Below are 20054 nucleotides of genomic sequence, written 5' to 3'. Positions count from 1 at the left end.
AGGAGTTTGCGTTCTTTTGCTATGTCTTTGTGCATAAAGAAGATTAGCATATTTTGGAGAGTTACATAAATATTTCCTAAAATGACTGGGATAAGTGAATCCTTGAACTCCGGAAATAGATCATCTCTTTGGAAGTGCCATTCTTTAGGGATAACCTCTCAGAGTTCAAACATTTAACAGTGATCACTTTAGTGAATACCTAGCTCATTTATTCTGGAATTGAATCGTGACCTGTATTCAATTGCTACTTTTAGAGGATATGAAAGAGAGCTTTTGTATACATTGTAAAATACAAGAAGACTTCAGACACCAGTTCCCAGCCCCCTTTCATTTTCGGCTACTTGGCCATCCCCAACACAGCTATCCAGGTCAGAACTTAGTACTCAGGGTAATCGAATTCCTACTTTCATTTCTGTCTATTCTAACACAGCTTCCACAAACCTTTGTAGGAATGCACACAGTTCGAAATTCTTAGGTAAAGCATATAACGACATGTTCCATGACTCAAAGTGGTGGCTTCTCTATGTGTCTTACCTATAGTGTCCTTCCAGTGGGAGCTGTACTGTGCCCTCGTCTTCCATAGCTAGCATACTTTGTTCTTCCTGGAAAGACAAATGCAAAATAGATAAAGTGAACCTGATGAATCTCCATTTTACATTAAAGAAGAAACACAGATTAATGTTTCACCATCTCATTAACCTCAGGACCTTCCACTTTGTTTGCATTTATTAATGCTAGCACAGGTCTTTTCAATAAAGTATCAGCTACCAAGAACATAAGTAATTAATAAGAGTCTCCTACCACAAACTAATTTAAATGCTAATAACAATCTCCTTCATGTCACTCAATGTAAAACATGGTTAATTTCCAAGCAGATTTTTAAAAATAATCTACATTTTAAGAGGAAAAGAGTATGGGTAATTGTTTTCACTGTTAGAAAGTGTACATTACATTCCCAGAACGCTGTTAGAAGGGAATGTGGATGTATTTCGAATGATGATTCTCAAACTTTAGTTTATATCAGAATCACATAGAGGGCTTTAAAAAATATATAGATCGCTAGGCCCCACCTCCGGAGTCTCTGATGCAGTAGGTCGGGAGTAAAGCCCCAGAATTTACATTTTTAGTAACTTCCCAGGTGATGCTGATTATGCTGGCTTAAGGACTACACTTTGAGAACTCCTGCTCTAGAGATTTGGAAAGAGACAGGAGAAGAGGTCTTCCTGGCTGGACCAAAACACAGGTGTGCTTTCCACTAGACACATCTTGGGCTTCTGTTTTGCCTCAGATTTCTTCTTACAATGACAATATCCTACCCTTTCCCAATGAGGAGAAACATTTCATATATTTATTTTTCCATAAATAACACGTTAAAAGCTTATCTTTATGATAAAGATAATCTTATGCTACTATATTAAAATGTCCTGGTTTAGGGGCACCTGGGTGGCTCAGTTAAGTGTCCAACTTCAGCTCTGGTCATAATCTCATGGTTCATGGATTTGAGCCCCACATCAGGCTCTGCACTGACAGCTGGAACTGTCCAGAGCCTGGAACCTGCTTCAGATTCTGTGCCTCCCGGTCTCTCTGCCCCTCCCCCGCTCGCCTTTCTCAAAACTAAATAAATAATAAAAAATAAGAAAATAAAATGTCCTGGTTTAGTTTTCAATGATGTTTTCAACTTTTTTCCACCCACCAAAAACATTTTCGTTATCTCTACATTATAGCTTCTATTTAATGCACTTATTTTTCAAACGGGTCAATTAGCAATGCTTAAGTTCAGAGAATAATTTGGGGCCATTTAAAAATAGAATCATTGGTTCTAAGTCCTAAAATGGAATTTCATTTATTTTATTGTATTTATTTTTATTGGAGTACGGTTGACACACAATGCTATGCTAGTTTCAAGTGTACACGTAGTAACTGAACATCCCTACATCCCTATACGTTATGCTCACCACAAGTGTAGCCACCATCTGTCACCATACAACAGTGTTACAGTATCATGGACTGTATTCCCTATGCTGTGCCTTTATCCCATGACTTATCCATTCCATTACTGGATGTCTGTATTTGCCACTCCCCTTCACTTATTTAGCCCATCCTCCACCCCTTCCCTCTGGCAACCAACAGTTTGTTCTCTGTATTTATAGTTAATTCTGCTTTTTGTTTGTTTATTCATGTTTTGTGTTTTAGAGTCCACATATGAGTGAAATCAGATGGCCTTTGTCTTTCTTAGTCTGACCTATTTCACTTCGTATACTACCCTCTAGGTCCATCCATGTTGTCCCAAATGGCAAGATCTTATTCCTCTTTTGTGGGTGCATCATATAGAAGTGGAATTTTAAGTTAGAGATGAAGAGCTAGATGATTTCTTGACCAAATGGGAACTGAAGAGAGAAAACAGGATGGGCCTACAGGCTTAGCAGTAGCTTGGCTTATCTAAGTCAGCTTCCAGAAAGACTTGCTCTTTGGCTGATGACATTTCTGGCCGCCAAGGCTGTTCCTAACATCATCCTCAGTATACAGACTTTGGCCTCAATTTGCATACTGCCTCATCTAAAGAGCCTTGTCATATTTCTTGTTACTTAAAGAAACAATATTTTCTATCTAGAGCCTATTCAGCTAACCTATGAATATGAAATGTAATGTGGGGGCAGGTCTCATTTTCACTCTTGGAACGCTCTCTGTACACATCCAGTCTACTCCCCTCCGCTGGGACCTTATCCATTCTGCACATAGATATCTATGCCCAGCCTCTGCTGTGTAATAAGGGAGGGGCCAGAGAGTGCATGACTCTGCTAGTTCTCTCCTAATAAGTTCCCACCCTCACCCCAGACCAAAAACCCTGTGTCACATTTATACTCCATGGGACCAGTGGCACGTGTCTGTTGCCCCTTTATGTTACAGGAACTAATCCTAGTCTCTTTCTCTCTTGCTCCTCGGGAATAGTTTTTCTTTTAAGACTTATCTAATATACTTTATTACGTGTGTATTATGCCTATTTCTCTTGTCATTGGAAGGACTATTAAAACTAATTCAAAATGAATACACAGTACCATTGGTTTGAAATTACACATTTTAGCATTTGAGCAGGGTAAATCTGCTGCCTGGAATCAGGCATGCCTTGCAAATGGGTTACTCACTATATTTGGAACACAATACATATGTCATATTAACTTATATGCACAATACTGAGGCTGTGGACAAAGCATACATATTCTTGCAGGTAAAAAAAAAAAGTTCACTTTTTCTATAGAAAACATCACATTAATGCACATGGACGGACATAAAGAGAAGACATCTAGTAATCCCAAATGCTATTTAAATAAAACTAAGATACAAACAAAATGCAATTCTCTCCTTGGTTGTCCACTGAAAGGTAAGCTCCGTATATAGTATGTTTTCTGACTAACTCAGAATCAAACATCAAGAAGGCATGTGGGAAGGTTTAACAAAGAGTAAAATTCCAAAAGCAGAAGAGGACAACACTGTCATCAGTGCTTAGGTTACCTGGCAGCAGAAAACGAAGGCTCAAGATTCAACGTAACAGCAAAAAATTGGACCAAAGCTTTGGGAACAATTTTGTTTTTTCCTCAGATGATTTTCCACTTTTCTTTCAAATTGCTTTCAATAATTATTTTGCACTCTGTGGCTTGTTAGCATGTGTGGGCTTTATACTAGTCATAATTCTATCCAAACAAAAACTCATCACCTCTAAAGATAGCATTTCCAAGCCATGCTTATCTGAAGAGAAGGGTGGCAAAGCAGCCGCTGCCTTCAGTGCCAGAAGGAAGCTGGGTGGGCCCCAGAGCTCAGGGATGGAGGGCCGGCTGCATCCCAGGCAGTGCTGTGAGGAAGCCAAAAATTTGAGACTTTCTGGGGAGGAACAGTCAAATCAGGCATTGGCCGTCACGACAATGACAACCTAGTTTATCTCAATCATACAGGAAAAGAGGGTGAGAGCACAAAGCTAACTGGGCATCCATCGCTTTATAAGTCAGAAGAACCTTAAAATGAGTTCCATTCAGCACTTCATTTACACAGGGTCCTTCAAAAAATATGCTGAGTTCTACAACATGGTGAAGATGTTAAAGGATGATGATCAGAGTTTACCCAAGGACATCCGAAGGGTTTTGCCATTTGACTAAAGGCCTACTCAGGCTGTGATTTGAATGCCATCTTTTCATTAAGATAGTCAAAGCATTTTTCAGATACTAAGTAACTGAAGGATAGTTAATGCTACATCCAGTAAAAGGCAGGGAAATTGATGGTTAAAAAAACTTGAATCTAAATAATAGCACTCAAATATTTAATGAGCATGCATTATGTGCTAGGCACCCAGTGGATAATCCAGGAGCTCTGCATGAATCCATTTATCAAATACATACTGAACATAATCTACCTGACCATAGTCTGCTAGGTACCCATGATACAGCAATGACAAGACATCCACCCTACTCTCAGAGAATGAGAAAGATCATTGTAAAAAAAATACAGAAAGAGAGGAAGTAGTAACTGGACCAATCTTATTTGATCAGTTTAGTAGAAGAAAGGAAGAAACTCTATAGACAATGTAGTCCAAGAATAAAAAGTAGAAATAAATAAGGTGTGTTGGTATGACAATGAACAACCAGCCTGGCCTGAGCCAAAGGCCTGTGGTGAATGGAAAATAGAACTGGAGCTAAAATGCAGTGTGTTTTGATTATCAGGATGTAGGAGTATGAATTATATTTTGTGATAGCATAAAAAATAATTTGTATATCATGACAAATGCTCTACCTTTAGGGAAACAGGTAGCATCTGTTACTATATCCACTTCTCATGTAAAGTCTGTATCTCTTTTGGAACCCCAAGTAGCTCAAAATACAAACAAAAGCGGAGAGCCAATGTTCACAAAGATGGCTAGAGTATTAGAGAAAATATTCATTAATTTTAGAATTCATAGATCTCAAAAAATGGAAGCGACTTTAGCGATCAAGTCAGACCCCTTTATTTTATCCAAAAGGAAAACGAAGTCTACAGAACGTGTGTCAGACCATTTTCTTCTTCAATTACTAATAGAATAGAAAATGCTGCAAACATTACACAGACACACACACACACACACATTACTCTGAAAACCATAAAATTTGATGTTTCTGAGAGCTATGTATGAAAATTTCCAACAGACAGAAGAGCCAGTACATACAACTACTCACTTTAGCAATGAAAGCTAAAGGTATAGTCTACATAGAATCTATATAAATAACTGGATGCAACATGTTTTTCATCAGAATATTTGCTTCAGTATCTCTAAGTGATTTATCTAAATTATTACAAAATTCAGAAATTTTGATAGAGTAACCTTGGATTTAGAAGATTATTATTCTGGAGAAACTGTGGTTTTAAAAAAGGTCTTATCTCAAATTTTAGCATGCGGCGGAATGACCCAGAGGTCTTGTTAACACAGATTTGTGGGCCTATCTGCAGAGTTTTGATTCAGTATGTCTGGAATATGGTCCGAGAATTTGCATTTCTATTAAGTTGCCAGGTGTTAGCTGATGCAGCTGAGGTCCTAGGACTACACTTGGAAAATCACTGCTTGAGGAAGAAGAAAACGCTTGCCTCACTCTAAGATTCAATTAGAAATAACATTTGCCAGTGTAACAACTGGGCCATGCTTCCCAAACCCACAACCAACTCACATCATTCTTAGTAAGACTTCCTCTGTAATTTGTTTCATTGCACTTGTTCTTAGTTTGCTTTTGCATCTTCTTTGGCCTTGCTCATGATCCTTCTTCATACAGATCACAATTCTCACTTGCCTCTTGTTCCCCCCCGCCGCATAGCCTATATGTTAGAGTGAACCTCCCATAAACCAAGAAGTGTCAATATCATGATCACTGCCCAGGGCTGGACTTCCAGGATTCATCTAACATTAACTACCTTCTGCCCCCAATCCAGGAGCAAACATTCTGCTGGGGCATTCTGCTTTTAACAGCAGCCCTTTTGTCAAATGTGTACAACGTCCTAGAGAATATTTAAGTAGAAAGGAAGGCATGTTGGTACTCTGAGCACATTTGGACATCCAGAATTTGATTCTGCAGTCTTCCCTTTACACAGAGCAATGTGCAAAATGTCAGGGTTCCAATATTCATTTCTATCCTGATTATAATCCTTTCTTTCTAAAAACTGAAGCATATGCATATGCATATGCATGAAGTACATGAAAATTTGGAACAGAAGCTCTGCGACCTTGGACTGGCCTGTGTAGCTATTTATTCTGCTTAACTCATTATTGAATTTTAAGGTCAAACTAATGTTTTCTCAATGCCATAAGACCAGAAGCGGGCTACTGATAAGAAAACCCTAGAGTATAAAGGTACAAGCTTGTAACTATCATCAAAAGGACAAAAGGTGAGCCTACTTTAAATTCAAGTCTCAGGGAGCTGAACGTTTTCTGCTATTTACCATCTTCCAGATCACAATCAAAGTTACTCAATTAATTTGAGCAATTACAGAAATGCAGCATTTCTGGAGAACTTGTCCATTTACCACCTGAATGTACAATTTCTTGGAAGACTGGGCCTTGGTATAAGATGCCACAGTAAGAAGATCAGATCCTTCAGTGGAGTCCAGAGCTTCAAGAAAATGAAACACCAAGATCTGGGTGACCAAATAGAAAATCAACCAGAATTTAAGTTGATTAAATCCTTCTTAAATCCTTCCTAAAATCTTCCCATTCTCTATCCTGATCGTACACGTTTAATAACTAATTCCAAGTTAGAAAGTGAAAATCTTTAACCATCCTTTTCTCTCTCAACTTGTTAGATGGGAAATTACCTTTCTTTGCATTGGTCAGGATTATATTTTAATATAATTAAATGATGAATTATTTCTTCACTGTATTATTGATTCTCTTGTTTCTTTCCATGCACTGAGATTCACATGAAAGCATAAATATATTAATCTATTTGAGACTTCAAAGGTCTGTAAATCTGCCTGATTACTGTATTGCCAAGTCATCTCTCCCACTTTTTCTCATACTCCGATCTGAAGGATACAAGGGTGAATTTGCCTTTTATCAGTAAATCTTTTATCTATTTCTGTATCCTTTTGAAAGACATGAATTCTAGGAAATTTAGTAACATTTGATTACTTCTAAAATATTTATCTTCATAACCCAAAAAATAGTAAGCATCTATTGGAGTACAGTGGGCCTATAACATTAAAAAGTTGGAAGCATAGTAAACAGGGTCTCTGTCAAGCTGAGATTAATAAATTCCAAAATGGACATCTGGCACACATACATGTACCATACTAAACATATATGGCTACAGGAGTGGTTCTGAGCAGTGGAAATGAGAGATTCTAATAACCTTATGATGACTACCAAATTTATTTTCCCTTATTTCAGACATATTAAGGGAGAATCTAAAATTTTCTTTAAATGAGAAAAGGAAAGAATATTAAATATATATTATATATTATATAATGCTAAGAAATATGTTGTGAAGGGGATGATTATATGGTTAGGGCTATTGCTAACTTTCTCTATGGAAGAAGTAGAGACATTTGAATAGGAAATCAAAGCAGGAAGGTAAAGCAAAATTGCATTTAGAAGTTACTACCTTAGTATATGTAACAATATTCTCATTATCAGAAACACTGAGAAGAAGCTCATGGTCAAAGAGTTTTATATTCAAAACCGTCTTCTTTGGAATTTAAACTTTCTTGGGTATTGTTTTCAAGAATAATCGCTGAATAATTTTAATTACATCAAGTATGAGTAATTTAAGCCTTTTGAATTTTTATATTCCAATGTCCATCTTACTTACACTTAATTTATACCAAATTCTGTCATATTTTTCTTGAATGATATCTGAGGAGGAGACCAAACCTTTCTAAAGCTCCAAAATGCACTATTATAGTTAAGGCATTATTTGAAAAAATCTCTCATAATTAGGGGGATCTAGGTAGCTCAGTAGGTTAACCACCTGACCTTCATCTCAGCTCAGGTCATGATCTTATGGTTTGTGAGATCAAGCCCCCGATGGGCTCTGTGCTAACAGTGCAGAGCCTGCTTGGGATTCTCTTTCCCTCTCTCTCTGCCCTCCCCTGCTTGCACCCTTGTCTCTCTCTCTCTCTCAAAACAAACAAATAAATTTACAACACAAATCTGTCATAATTAGGAACGCCTGCGTGGCTCAGTCAGTTAAGCATTCAACTTCGGCTCAGGTCATGATCTCACAGTTTATGAGTTTGAGCCCCGCTTTGGGCTCTAGGTTGCCAAGTCAGAACCTAGAGGCTGCTTCAGATTCTATGTCTCCCTCTCTCTCTGCCCCTCCCCTTCTCACGCTCTTTCTCTGTCTCTCAAAAACAAATAAATGTTAAAAAAAATTTTAATCTCTCATAATAAGAACATATCAGAGAGAAAACTTAAGAAAAATGATAATTTTTATAATATGATATTTTAATGTTATATTAATATTACTAGAAGTAGGATTCTAAGTATTCATCCTATATTATTTGGAAAAATTAAAATAATCATGCAAAATTAAGATACATCATTGTGATCAGTCTCTAAAGCAGGGATCCGTAGTCAGCAATAGGACACACTGGAAAAGTGAAGTCACATGTAATGCAGCCCGTATTTGTAAAAACATCTGAGCAGAAATTTCACTAGACTTTGTGGCCTACTCTGACTTCAGCTAATGACTGAGGAAAAACTAAAACCATTGAAATGTTTGCAAACAAATTCCCCCCCAAGGAGAGAGGAATATATCCATAACTTGAGAAACTATGCTGTAGATAGGAAACTGAGTACATTTACTGACTGCCTAATACAAGAAGAAGAAGTGGTGGGAAAAGTAATGCACAATTCTTACCAAATATTTTCTTTCCAGATGAAAGTAATGGAAATTTTGTTCTTGTGTTTTACAATCTATGGGCTCAATCTAGAAAATAGTTTCTAATATTATGATTACTAGCCTTCAAAAGAGACCCAGACTTACATATGGACATTAACTATGCCATAAAACCTAAAACAAATTGAATTAACACATGAAGCAGAATACTATAAATCAGTAGTCCAAGGAAGTAAATCCCAAAACTCTCTCAAACCACACTTAATCAGTCTTAAATCATTTTGAAAGCAGATCAGATCAACAAAAGCACTTAAACTATTTAAAAACAAAACTAATTATATCTTTGAATTAGAATTAGGATCTTTCCATTAAAACTTTGTTCCTTAGAAAAATACCAACAGGAATAATGTCTTTTTTTCTGTCTCACTGGTTTTTGGTTGTTTATTCAACCAAAAAGCAGTCACTGTAGGACCATAACTTGGAAATAGGTAAGCATCAGTAAAGTTCTTCCATCCACAAGGGAGGGAACAGAAGAGCAAAGCTTACAATTTGGAGGATAATGAAGTGCAATCTGTTTGCTGATTCCCGGCTAGAGTTTGGTTTTCTCATGTAAGATCTGTGCTCAAGTTTCAACTATATGATTTTAAACATTAACCCTCGAAACATTAATAATCCACCTGTCATTGTTAGTAACTGCTAACTATCTAAAGATAAATGCAGGATTAATTGCACACTTGCTGTGCAAGTGCTCCTTTTTCTTCTCTTTATAAGATACAGATTTTGCTCAGACTTACTTCTTTCTCAGCATCTTCTAGTTTCTTTTTCTTACTCTCGGGCATTAAATCATCCAACCAGCTGAGTTCCCGTTTCGTAAACAGAAAGTCCATCAATTTTCTCACAAATACCAGAGCTAACACCTGAAGTAAATAATAAAGTAGTTTTAAAACAGGGAAAAAATAAAACTGGGAGATGTCGCTTTGGTTCTTGGTGGAAACAAGTCAACTTCGATTAAGACTGAGATTAAAGTGACACTTGAAGGCATGTGTGAATCAGACACTGAATTTTTGCATCCTTCAGTTCCTTTTCTTACCACATCCCCAGAAAAGAATAATAGCTCTGATTTTACCCAATAAAGGAGTCACTTAAAGGGGTCATTAAAAAAAAATCCTACAAAATATATTGAACTATTTCCTTAGATGTAATTGATAACTTGCATTATTTTAATGAATATTAAACCATTCTTATCTATGCTAATATTTTAAATTATTTATAGTCATTCAAATTCATTATATTTTTGGAAGTAGTTGACATTTATCTGACATATTTAATAAGATTTAATTTTAAAATCCCTCTAGTTTTTCAGATTTGCTAGTACTATTATCTTTAATACTAAATTTTCAAAGTTTACATTTTTCTACCTAACTTCAATTAATTCAAACCATTATGAATATTCAGAATGAGAGAGACAAAACTAATATGAATCACTGAAATTCATATATAATCTTAAACTCTATCTTAGTCACTAGCTTTTGTAACTCAAGTTTATGCCATGGTTTCCAATAATAGTTCAAAATGACTCTATTGTTCCAATTTCAGCTTTATGTGTTTCCAAAGCAGAAAATCAGAGGAGGAGGAAAAAAAAAACTTAACTTAAAAGTTTCATACCATCATGGGAAAGACAATAGCAGCTCTTGAAACTTTTATTATCCACAAAAGGCCAAGGCAACTCATCTGAATAACTGTGAAGAGATGGACTTTTCGAAGTGGTACATGCCTTAGGTATATAAAATCTGGCTGATGTTTTGCAGGCATCCAGAAGAGCTTTATTCTATCAAAGAACTAAAAGATAGACAGACTAAATTTCTTTTTACAGACAACAATACAAGTAGGACAAGTAGATGTTCAATATGGTCCAAAATATGGCACATCTGGATCACACTTAAATTGACATCTGGGCATCAGGACAATGGAATTGTCGTGCATACACTGGGAAAGGCACAACTTCAGTTCAGAAGAGTTTAAGAAATTATTAAAGTCAATGCTAAATGTTGCTACTTGGAAGAATATGGCCTTGAGAGACAAAAAATCATCATCCTCTTTCTCATTATCATACCACAAAGTGCTTGCTTTTGCTTTTATTTGCCCACTTAGCCCCAGGGCTTCCTTGACTGTCAAGCTCTGTCTTCTTCTGAAAGAGCTCATCCATACCCAAGGCTTCAACTTTCACATGCTTGTAGAGACTCTGGGACCTAGGTCTCTACTTCGGCCTACTCTCTCTTTCTCTCTCTCTCCAGAGCTCTTGACCCAGATCCTGCTGCTGAGTAGGATGTTTTGATTCTGTTTTGGCCTTGACACTTTGACTCCCAACAAGGTTTTGAGGTTGTCTTTAGAAACACAAACACATAAGCCACAAAGACTTAACCTAGATGGATTCTGGTTAACAAAGTATTTTCCAAAGCAAATTTTGTTAATTTGATTTCTTGATCAATTTCTTATAGTGCACTATCAAACCATTTACAATTTTTTCAATTGTATTTTATTAAAATTATTTTCATCTGGAAGAATGTTAGTTCTGTTTAAATTTTACCATGAAGGTAGTATAGGTATTTTTGGACTATATAACATTATTGTTACAATTTTTATTTTGAGGTCCGTTTCATATACCAATGCAAATTTTCCCAATTCAAATTTTATAGATGAAATTTTCACAAGAAGTTTAAATCTTCACTCACATTTTACTTACTAACATACTTTATTGCAGATTAGTTTTATTTTGTGTGGAGCATTTTGTTTACTTTTTCTCAGGCCGATTTTTGCAGTTTCCAATGTTTCCAACAAGAAGTGATTATTTAGAAAATGATGGTTTCAATCACTGTCAGTTCTATTTCATACCCTTTCTACAGTAAAATCTATTATGCATCTTCAGAGAAATGATATTTGATCTTATCTCTTAGCTAATTTATGAAAAAATTGTAAGTAATTCTTATCAGGTATTCGAAAATTGATATGCCAAGGGACAAATATCCATTGGAGTCAAATGTCAGGGCCAAACATCTTTCCTTTTTTTTAACCAACACTTGTGTGTGTGCGTGTGTATACATATATATATATATATATATATAAATGTTGAGTTTATATATGTGAATCTAAAACTCAACATAAATCCATCTTTTCTTCTGTGTTCCTTGATTTATGGCACAGCATGACCTTTCTTCCCTCAGTCATGTAAACCAGAATCATATGTAGGTTAGTTCATCCACTGTTCATGTATTTATTTATATTCATTAATACCTTCCAAAATCAATTATTGGAAACCTTCTATGCCAAGTACCAAGTGCTGAATTTCTTTTTTCTTGGTTCACCTTCTCCATATTGTCCCCAAATATTTCATTAGCTCTTATTTTGACCTCCTAAATATCTCTTTAAATTACCTGTCATTAAACAAAATTTGGTGATTGCTGGAGGGGGGCATAGTGAGGAAATAAAGTAAAATCCTCTGGCTTATAACTGAATGTTTCAGTTTTTATAGAGCTTGTTTTTCCCAACTATCATTTCTCCATTTGTGAAGCTGTTATTGCATAAGTGTTCTTCAGTGTGTGGGTGCTTCCATTGTTATTGTTTAAATGGCACATTTGCTTTACTTTGGATTCCTGAAGTGTTGGAATGAATATAGATGTGGTTATATATCTGAGTATAGAAACAGCATTCATAAGAACACTGTGATCTGTTTTTTCTGCCATGTTGCACAGTGAGAAGCCTAGATAATGTGTTTCATAATATTGCCAAACAGGTAGTAAGAATATAGGTTCCTTCAACATAGAGGGTTACTAATTAACATGCTTCTGGAACTGTTGGTACTCCACACATGCTTATTACTACTCAAGTAATGATAATCATGACAAATGTATCCTGAGTTTTGCATTTGGCTTTTATCTTGCCCTAATGTCAATATTCCATTTCCCCACTAAGTTAGCCCAAACAGGAATGTCAAATTCCTGAGGTCAGGGTTCACTTAAATTTTCACTAACCCTGTTTCTCAGTGTGAGACCCTGCTTGCTGTTTCATTAGTGCTATTTAAAACTCACTATACTTTTCTCATGGGCCTTTAATAATGTTTTCCTCAATTTTCGTTTGAAAGATTCACACCCCAAATAATTCCAAAACTTGACATTCTTGTTTAGTTCTAAACCTCATGGGTATAAAATCATGTGAGTGGAGTTAGGGGGAAAATCTGTTGAAACCTATCAAAATGATTTTCCTTTGTTTCTTAAACTTCTGCTGCTGTATTTATGTGAGCCTGGGGCCTAATAATAAATACTTTTCACTTACAGATGAAATTAGTACTCATAGAACTTTTGCCAAAGGCAAAAAAGCAGTAAAACAAATAAACAAAACCTCTTCAATACTCTTCTCTATCTGCCTTACCAAACCAGTTCTTTCAAAATACATTTGTCAGACATGAAATTATAAATGAGCAACTTAAATCTAACTTGCGTACAATTTAAATGCCTAACACTTCTCAACCACGTCCCTCTCCCAGGCAAATTTCACCCAGTGTCAGAAAGAACAATCACAATATCTATTTCGGGTGTCCAGTGATCTTTCAATGACTTTGTATTGAAGTTCTGCCTCAGTCCTGACATCCAGCACTTTCCTGAGGCTGAAGTGTTTATTTTCTTCTCCCAAAGTCAGAAACTAGTTAGTTGTTCATTCAGGAAGAGAGTTTCTGTGCTGCCTGCCCCCCAGTGCCAAGAATTTAGCTACTCCCGTGGTATTGCTGCCTCGGCATCCGTTTGGTTTGCCTAAGCAGCCTGCGGTCACCGGAACCGACACTAGCCCCTCATGTAAACACGTGCCCTAGATAACAGCCCCCAGAGTAACAAGTAAATGTAAGTTTCTGAGATGACTCCCCCAAATGTCCTTACAATCAATGCTCTCCCCTAACTCCCATGGCCTTCCCTTCGTGTGCTCCTTGGAAAAGACCCCCCATAGGGCTTCCCAAAACCCTGCTCTTTTTATCTAAATTGATCAATCAGCCTAGGAACCCCATAGCACTTTATCCACATATCCGAATAAAGGCATGTGGCCCAGGTCTTGATTCTTTCTCTGTCTGCACTCTGCTTTGATTTCCTCATGCGGACCCTTACGGTGGTGCCAGGTACTTCCTCTAGGACCTGTGAGTGACGAATTATCTATTTCAATTTCTCTTATAGTCTACCATTGAACCACAGCTTGCCATCCAAGTACATCCAAGCTCAGTGCCCTGTACTCCATTAACATGTGTGAATTTGACAAATTCATAAGTCAGGTGACTTTTCTTTCACGTATTTGAACAGCAACAAGACTAGCTGTGACACAGAAGAAGCAGCAATTTATGTATTCCTTTTGCCCAACCAAAGGAAATGCATTTATTTTATAATGAATAGCCCTCAAATTACTCTCCTTTCAAGAAAACTGTAGTGCTTCATATCAATAATGTTAAGTTATAAAATAAGATTATTCAAAGGCAAGCTTAAGTGGAAATCTGCCTCTGTTTTTGTGTGTCATTCTTCCCTGTCTGTGTCCTCTCTTCTTAGAAGGATGCCAGTCACTGGATTTAGGATGGAGATGAGCTGCTCATCTTGAGATCCATAACTAATCCATCTTCAAAGACTCTATTTTCAAATAAGGTCACATCCTGAGTTTCCAGGTGGGCGTGAATTTGGGGGATCACTATTCAAACCATTATAGTATCACAAGCACGAATAATTTGCTAACCACCTTTGCAAAGATTTGCAATACAACTGTGGTCATTTTAAAATGTGTCCCCAAATTCTTCCACACTAGTCGCTTCAAGAGATGAAGTCTAATTTCCCTCTACACGTGCAGGCTGGATATAAGGACTCACCCCTAACAAACAGGAAAAAAAATGGAAGTGGCCATGTGTGACTATGGAAATGAAGCCCAAAGGCACAGTGACTTCACCCTCACTCTCTTTTGGGTTGCTCACTCTGATGGAAGTTAGCTTCCGGACCATGAGGGCACTTAAGTCGCCTGCGGAGAGGCCTGTGTGGCGGAGGTAACACCAACAATGAAACCTGGGGCATCGAACCCACAGCCAGGGAGGAGCGGATGCCTTTTCCCACCACTGTGTGACCAGCCTTCTCAGGCGCAGGTCCCCCAGGCCTATTCAAGCTTTCGGATGCCTGCAGCTCTTGTCCACATCCTGACAGCAACCACCTAAGGCACCTGGAGCTAGAACCACACAGCCAATCTGCTCCCAAGTTCAGGACCCACACAAAATGCGAGGTAATAAATGCTTGTTGTTTAAAGCCACCAAGTTAACTGTCATTTGTTATGCAATAGAAAATTCATGGAGCTATATTCATTTAACCAATGCTTACTTAAACAACTAAGTTTTCCTTTATCCCTTGAAATAGCCTTACCCTGTACCTTTGCTTTGAGTTTAATTAAAAAATAAAGAGTCCTATAAATATGATTGTAATAAGAATAGAAAAACAAGCATAAAAAGGGGAAAAATCACCTAGGATCTTACTACCTTAATAAATTGTTTTTATTTCTCTACCTTCCTTTTTGGTCCGTTCATACTCACGGCTTTATAAATGTCTGGTAGGTACAGCTTGTTTCCTACTTTTTTTGCTTTGGATTATTAAGCCATAAGCATTTTTATCATGTCCCTTTTATGGTCATCATAATTACCAATTTTAAATGACTGTACAATAGACCACTTAATTATTTTACTGCTGATGGATAATTGGGTTATTTCCAATATTTTGATAGTATGTGTTACAATGAACATCTTTGTGCATACAGTTCTTTTCTGCTCCATACACATGATTACAGTATCAAAGATTAAAAGCATTTGGATATATTTTGAAATGTACTGTCATTAGTTTTCTAAGAGGATTGTAAAGTCTAAACCTTATACAGTTTTAATATAAGAAAAGTACCTTAAAGTTAGAAACCAGTTTGAAGAAACTTAATTGTGGTCTGAAAGCTGCTCCTCAGATGATGTCATTTTCTTAGCTACCACATGATGTAGCATCAATAGACTTAAGTCATCACAGATGTGCATTATTTACTGTAAGCAATTTACCTGAATTCCCTTTAGAGATGAAGCACCCATATAAAGAAACACTCCATATAGCACTGGCATGGGAATAAACTGTAAAAGAACAATTGGAGAAAAGATACAAGTTAGTTTCAAATAACCTCTCATGCTATTCTTCACTTACCAAAGAAAAACACAGAAAAATAAATATTTTAGAAGCAATACTGGGCTGAGTCAGAAGACTCAGATTCAAATCCCCACTCTAGCACTTTTCAGCTGCATAACCATAGCTAAGTTATTTAAGCTCTTTGTGCCTTAGCTTCCCCATGTATATCTTAAAAGAGATGGTGATAATTGGGTTATTGAGCATTTTAATAGGTCAAAGCTCATAAAAATACATATATAAAACAAAACAAAAAATAAAGATTAACTTATTATTGTGTTATTATTCAGAAGTTTGAATTTTGCTTCACAATGGTAAGATAGTGGTATGTACATGATCACATAAACATAACTATACAAAAAGAACAAATCAGTTGACAGTAATTTGCCTAGAGGGAAAAAAAAGTATGTAAAGTATGTATTCAATAAAAAGTTTGATATTTTCTGTACCAGAGTGCTGAGACTATTTCAGGTACAGGTATATTTAAGATGGTGAAAAATTTTGTTAGTACCTGAAGAGAAAAAACAAGACTAACTTTACTTAATTTACTGAAAAGAGAACTATGTCTATCTGGAAATAATTTAGGTGAATATTAGATATATTTTATAAAGTTAATTTATCAGAAACATGAAAGCAATCTTGATATAAGCCTATTCTATTTATAAACTGTCTGATTTTCTGTCGTGAATATAGTGAAACTTGGTATCAGCAGTGTGTGGTGAAATTTGCTATAGTTTTCATTTTTACTATTTAAATAAATACAAGTGTTACTTTAGTCTTTACCAGTTCTGAGCTGGAGTAGCACTTCCAAATGAAGCTGATGCAGGTTATTATAGTAGTTTAAAAAAATGTAATTATTTATGGCATTGAAATGTTTTCTCCAGTGGCAGCTGGGTCGCTCAGTCAGTTAAGTATCAGACTTTGGCTTGGGTCATAATCTCGCAGTTCATGGGTTTGAGCCCTGCATGAGGGCGGACAGCTCAGATCCTGGAGCCTGCTCCAGACTCTGTCTTCCCTTCTCTCTGCCCCTCTCCTCCTCTCACTCACTCTCACTCTCTCTCTCTCTCTCTCAAAAATAACCGTTTAAAAAATTGAAATGTCTTCTCCAAATTATATAATTTTAAATGAGGAAATGGTTTTCTTTTTCTAAAAAAAAATAATTTCTATGTAAAAATTAAGATAAGTGTTAATGAGGCTAATACAAATATTTATTTATAAGCCCTGTAAGTTTTGGAAACTATGACTTAGAATATGCATTTAAAATGTGATTTAACTCCCTTCCTCATCATTTCTCCATTTAATTTTTGGTTGGTTCAAGTTACTGGATAAAGCTGATCTGAAGTGTTCAATGGATGATTTATGTTCAGATTACTGAAAGACTTAGGCTTCAAACATTCCCTTACACTGATTTCTAAATATGACAACAAAAATGAGGTTTTATTTGCATAATAAAGTAATAAAGAAAAAAAGGTATTTGGATTAAAAACGAAGAATGGAGCTAACATCTTGATGTTCCTACATTATACCAGATATTTGCACGCATGTGAACTGTTCAGTTTTTCTTTTTATTGGGATAGCTCAGCATAATCTAGCTCTATAGTTACTAATATAACATAGAAATGAATTCTCACAAATGTACTTGCATAAATGATTAAATATAAGTAAACTTATATAAATGAGTAAATAGTCCATTAGGATTTTCAAATTATAGGCAAATAAAATGAGCTATAATTTAAAATATAATTGACATACCTTGGTAATATCTGCCACACTTCTGTGACAAAATAATTACTCTTTAATGCCCTTCAAAATGGATTCAAGTATTTTAATTGTGAAAAAAATAAGTATATACAATAGTGATGTCCATTTAGTAGCTTCATGTAATATTTAATATACAAAACTGCATGTGTGGCCATGATCATTACACTGCTCATCTCTGCATCTCTATTTTGTACTAGGTAATGTTCATTGCAAATACATCTGACAATAAAATGGAGACTTGACTTCCTGTAGGCCTACAGTGAATTCAAGTCACAAATCAGTTAGAAATGAGTGACCTGTCCCCATAACTTGGTAACTATTTCAAAATTACAATAATAACTTACACATGAAATCTTACTTTGCCAGACTAAATTTCTTATGAACTTAAGATTCTGAAATATAGCTTATAACTTCCCCTGTTAAGAAGTTATATAAACACGGTAAACAAATTCATCACTTTTGTCACAGGTCATACAATATTTGCAAACTGATAGATTCAAGTGAAATTCCTTAAACAACAATAAATATATTCTTCCCTCTCTCAGCTTCATAGAGCAGATTTAATTACCTTCAGAATACTGGTCATAAAGACTGATGAACCCATAAGGATAAAAATCATAAGCCCAGTAACCCTTTGCTCCCGAATGCCAAGGAATTTGGGCTGTTCTCCTGGAGCTGAACATTCCGATTCCAGTTTTAAGCTGTTGACATGAGTGATGGACAGGACAGTGGCAGCCACAAACCACGGCAGGCCCATGATGGAGCACACCCCAAGCATGACAGCCACCATCAATAGATCCAGATGGTACCCACAACCTTTCTGTTGAAAGAAAGAAAAGACGATTCTCACAGGAATTGAACTTAGTACAGAGACAAATGATATCACCACCAGTGGAACAGTAAGAATAGAAAAGAGCTATTATCTTGAGTCTTAGACAATTGATTCTAAAATGCAAAATCAGTTAAAAAGGTAACAGTCTGAAAATATATAATCCACTTAAAGAAAAGTTGCAAATGTTCCTTTTACAATTATGATTATAGTGACTTCTATCTACCTTAATAGGTTTAATGTATTTCTAGGTTAATATTACATTAGTTCCCATTCCATTTCTGTTGGGTAATTAAAGTCATTATTAAATACAGTCACTTCTCTTAGTTTCCGTAAGTAAGCAAGTTAATTCACAGTTCATATATCTACTCATTCATGATTAATTCATAGCAAAAATTACTGAACACCATATACCAGGCATCAGGTAGAAAAAGAAAACAAAGTAAGGATTATATCAATAATAGCAATCAGAATGGCCTGACTGCGAATAGAAACTACTTCCTGACAATACTTAAGAAGCCCTTCACATCAGATCTCCTAAAGGGAAACTCTTCTGTGTCCAATTGCCCTCCTTTGTCTAAGTGGATGGGTATCTCAACGTCTTAGTGGGAAAAATGATATCATGGAAGCTAAGTTTCCTTATATATACCTGTTTTTATTCTAATACAGCTTTTATTGCCTATCTTATTCTCATCTGTTTCAGTTTCAGCACTAGAAATATTTGGCCCCTCCCTAAAATGAAACTTTTTGTGTTTTCCACCTCTCTGTGATCCTTCCCCACTATCACTGACCTCCAGGTGTTGCAAACTTCCGTGCTTTCTAGGACCAGGCAGGAAACATAACCGAGGAAACACAGGCGCAGGAGGCATGAGGCATAGAGATGCAGGAAAGTGAGACCGCTCTCTAGGAGGGCGTGAGTGGTTGAGGGCTCTGAGGGAAGAAACTGAAGGTGGGAAAGAGCAAGTAGTGTTTCCCTCTCCCTCCCCCCACCATAGGAAAATGTCAGCATAAAGCTTCAGAGGTAGCAAATGGCTTGGCCTATTTTATATTCTATTAATGGCGACTTCATGAAAGGTAGTATAATAAAGTGGTTAAGGGCTTGGGTTCTGGAGATAGGTGGCCTGCGATCAAATGCTGGCTCAACCAATGACCCTGGGCAAATCATTTAACCTCTTGTGCCTCTGCTTCCCTATCTGAAAAAGGATGATGGTGATAACAGGAGGCACCCCCTTGGGTTGTTGTGAGAATTTATCTAAGTCTGAAAATCATTTAGAACATGTTTAATATATATTAAGGATTCAGTAAATGTTAAGGACTATTATATTCTGGCTATTGAACAATAAATTTTTATTTGTATTCATTTGTTTCAAGGCCCCTCAATAAAATTATATGTTTGTTAAGGGC

At 36.3% G+C, this 20054-nt stretch overlaps 1 protein-coding gene across 1 annotated transcript in view; it reads right to left on the bottom strand.

Annotated features, from left to right (window-relative positions):
• SLC4A10 (solute carrier family 4 member 10) overlaps window positions 1-20054 on the bottom strand; it is a 207188-nt gene that overhangs the window by 11053 nt on the left and 176081 nt on the right. Inside the window, exons 20-24 of the mRNA XM_039253448.1 lie at window positions 18390-18641; window positions 15943-16011; window positions 10512-10685; window positions 9641-9763; window positions 535-602 (exon numbers count right to left, since the gene is read on the bottom strand). Of these exons, the coding sequence (XP_039109379.1) occupies window positions 535-602; window positions 9641-9763; window positions 10512-10685; window positions 15943-16011; window positions 18390-18641 (686 nt within the window). The remainder of the gene's footprint in view (window positions 1-534; window positions 603-9640; window positions 9764-10511; window positions 10686-15942; window positions 16012-18389; window positions 18642-20054) is intronic.

Source organism: Hyaena hyaena, unplaced genomic scaffold (assembly GCF_003009895.1).
Source record: "Hyaena hyaena isolate Hyena2069 unplaced genomic scaffold, ASM300989v1 scaffold_450, whole genome shotgun sequence".
Taxonomy (NCBI): domain Eukaryota; kingdom Metazoa; phylum Chordata; class Mammalia; order Carnivora; family Hyaenidae; genus Hyaena; species Hyaena hyaena.
The sequence above is the reverse complement of the archived record's forward strand: the minus strand, read 5'-3'. Positions and strand labels throughout refer to the sequence as shown.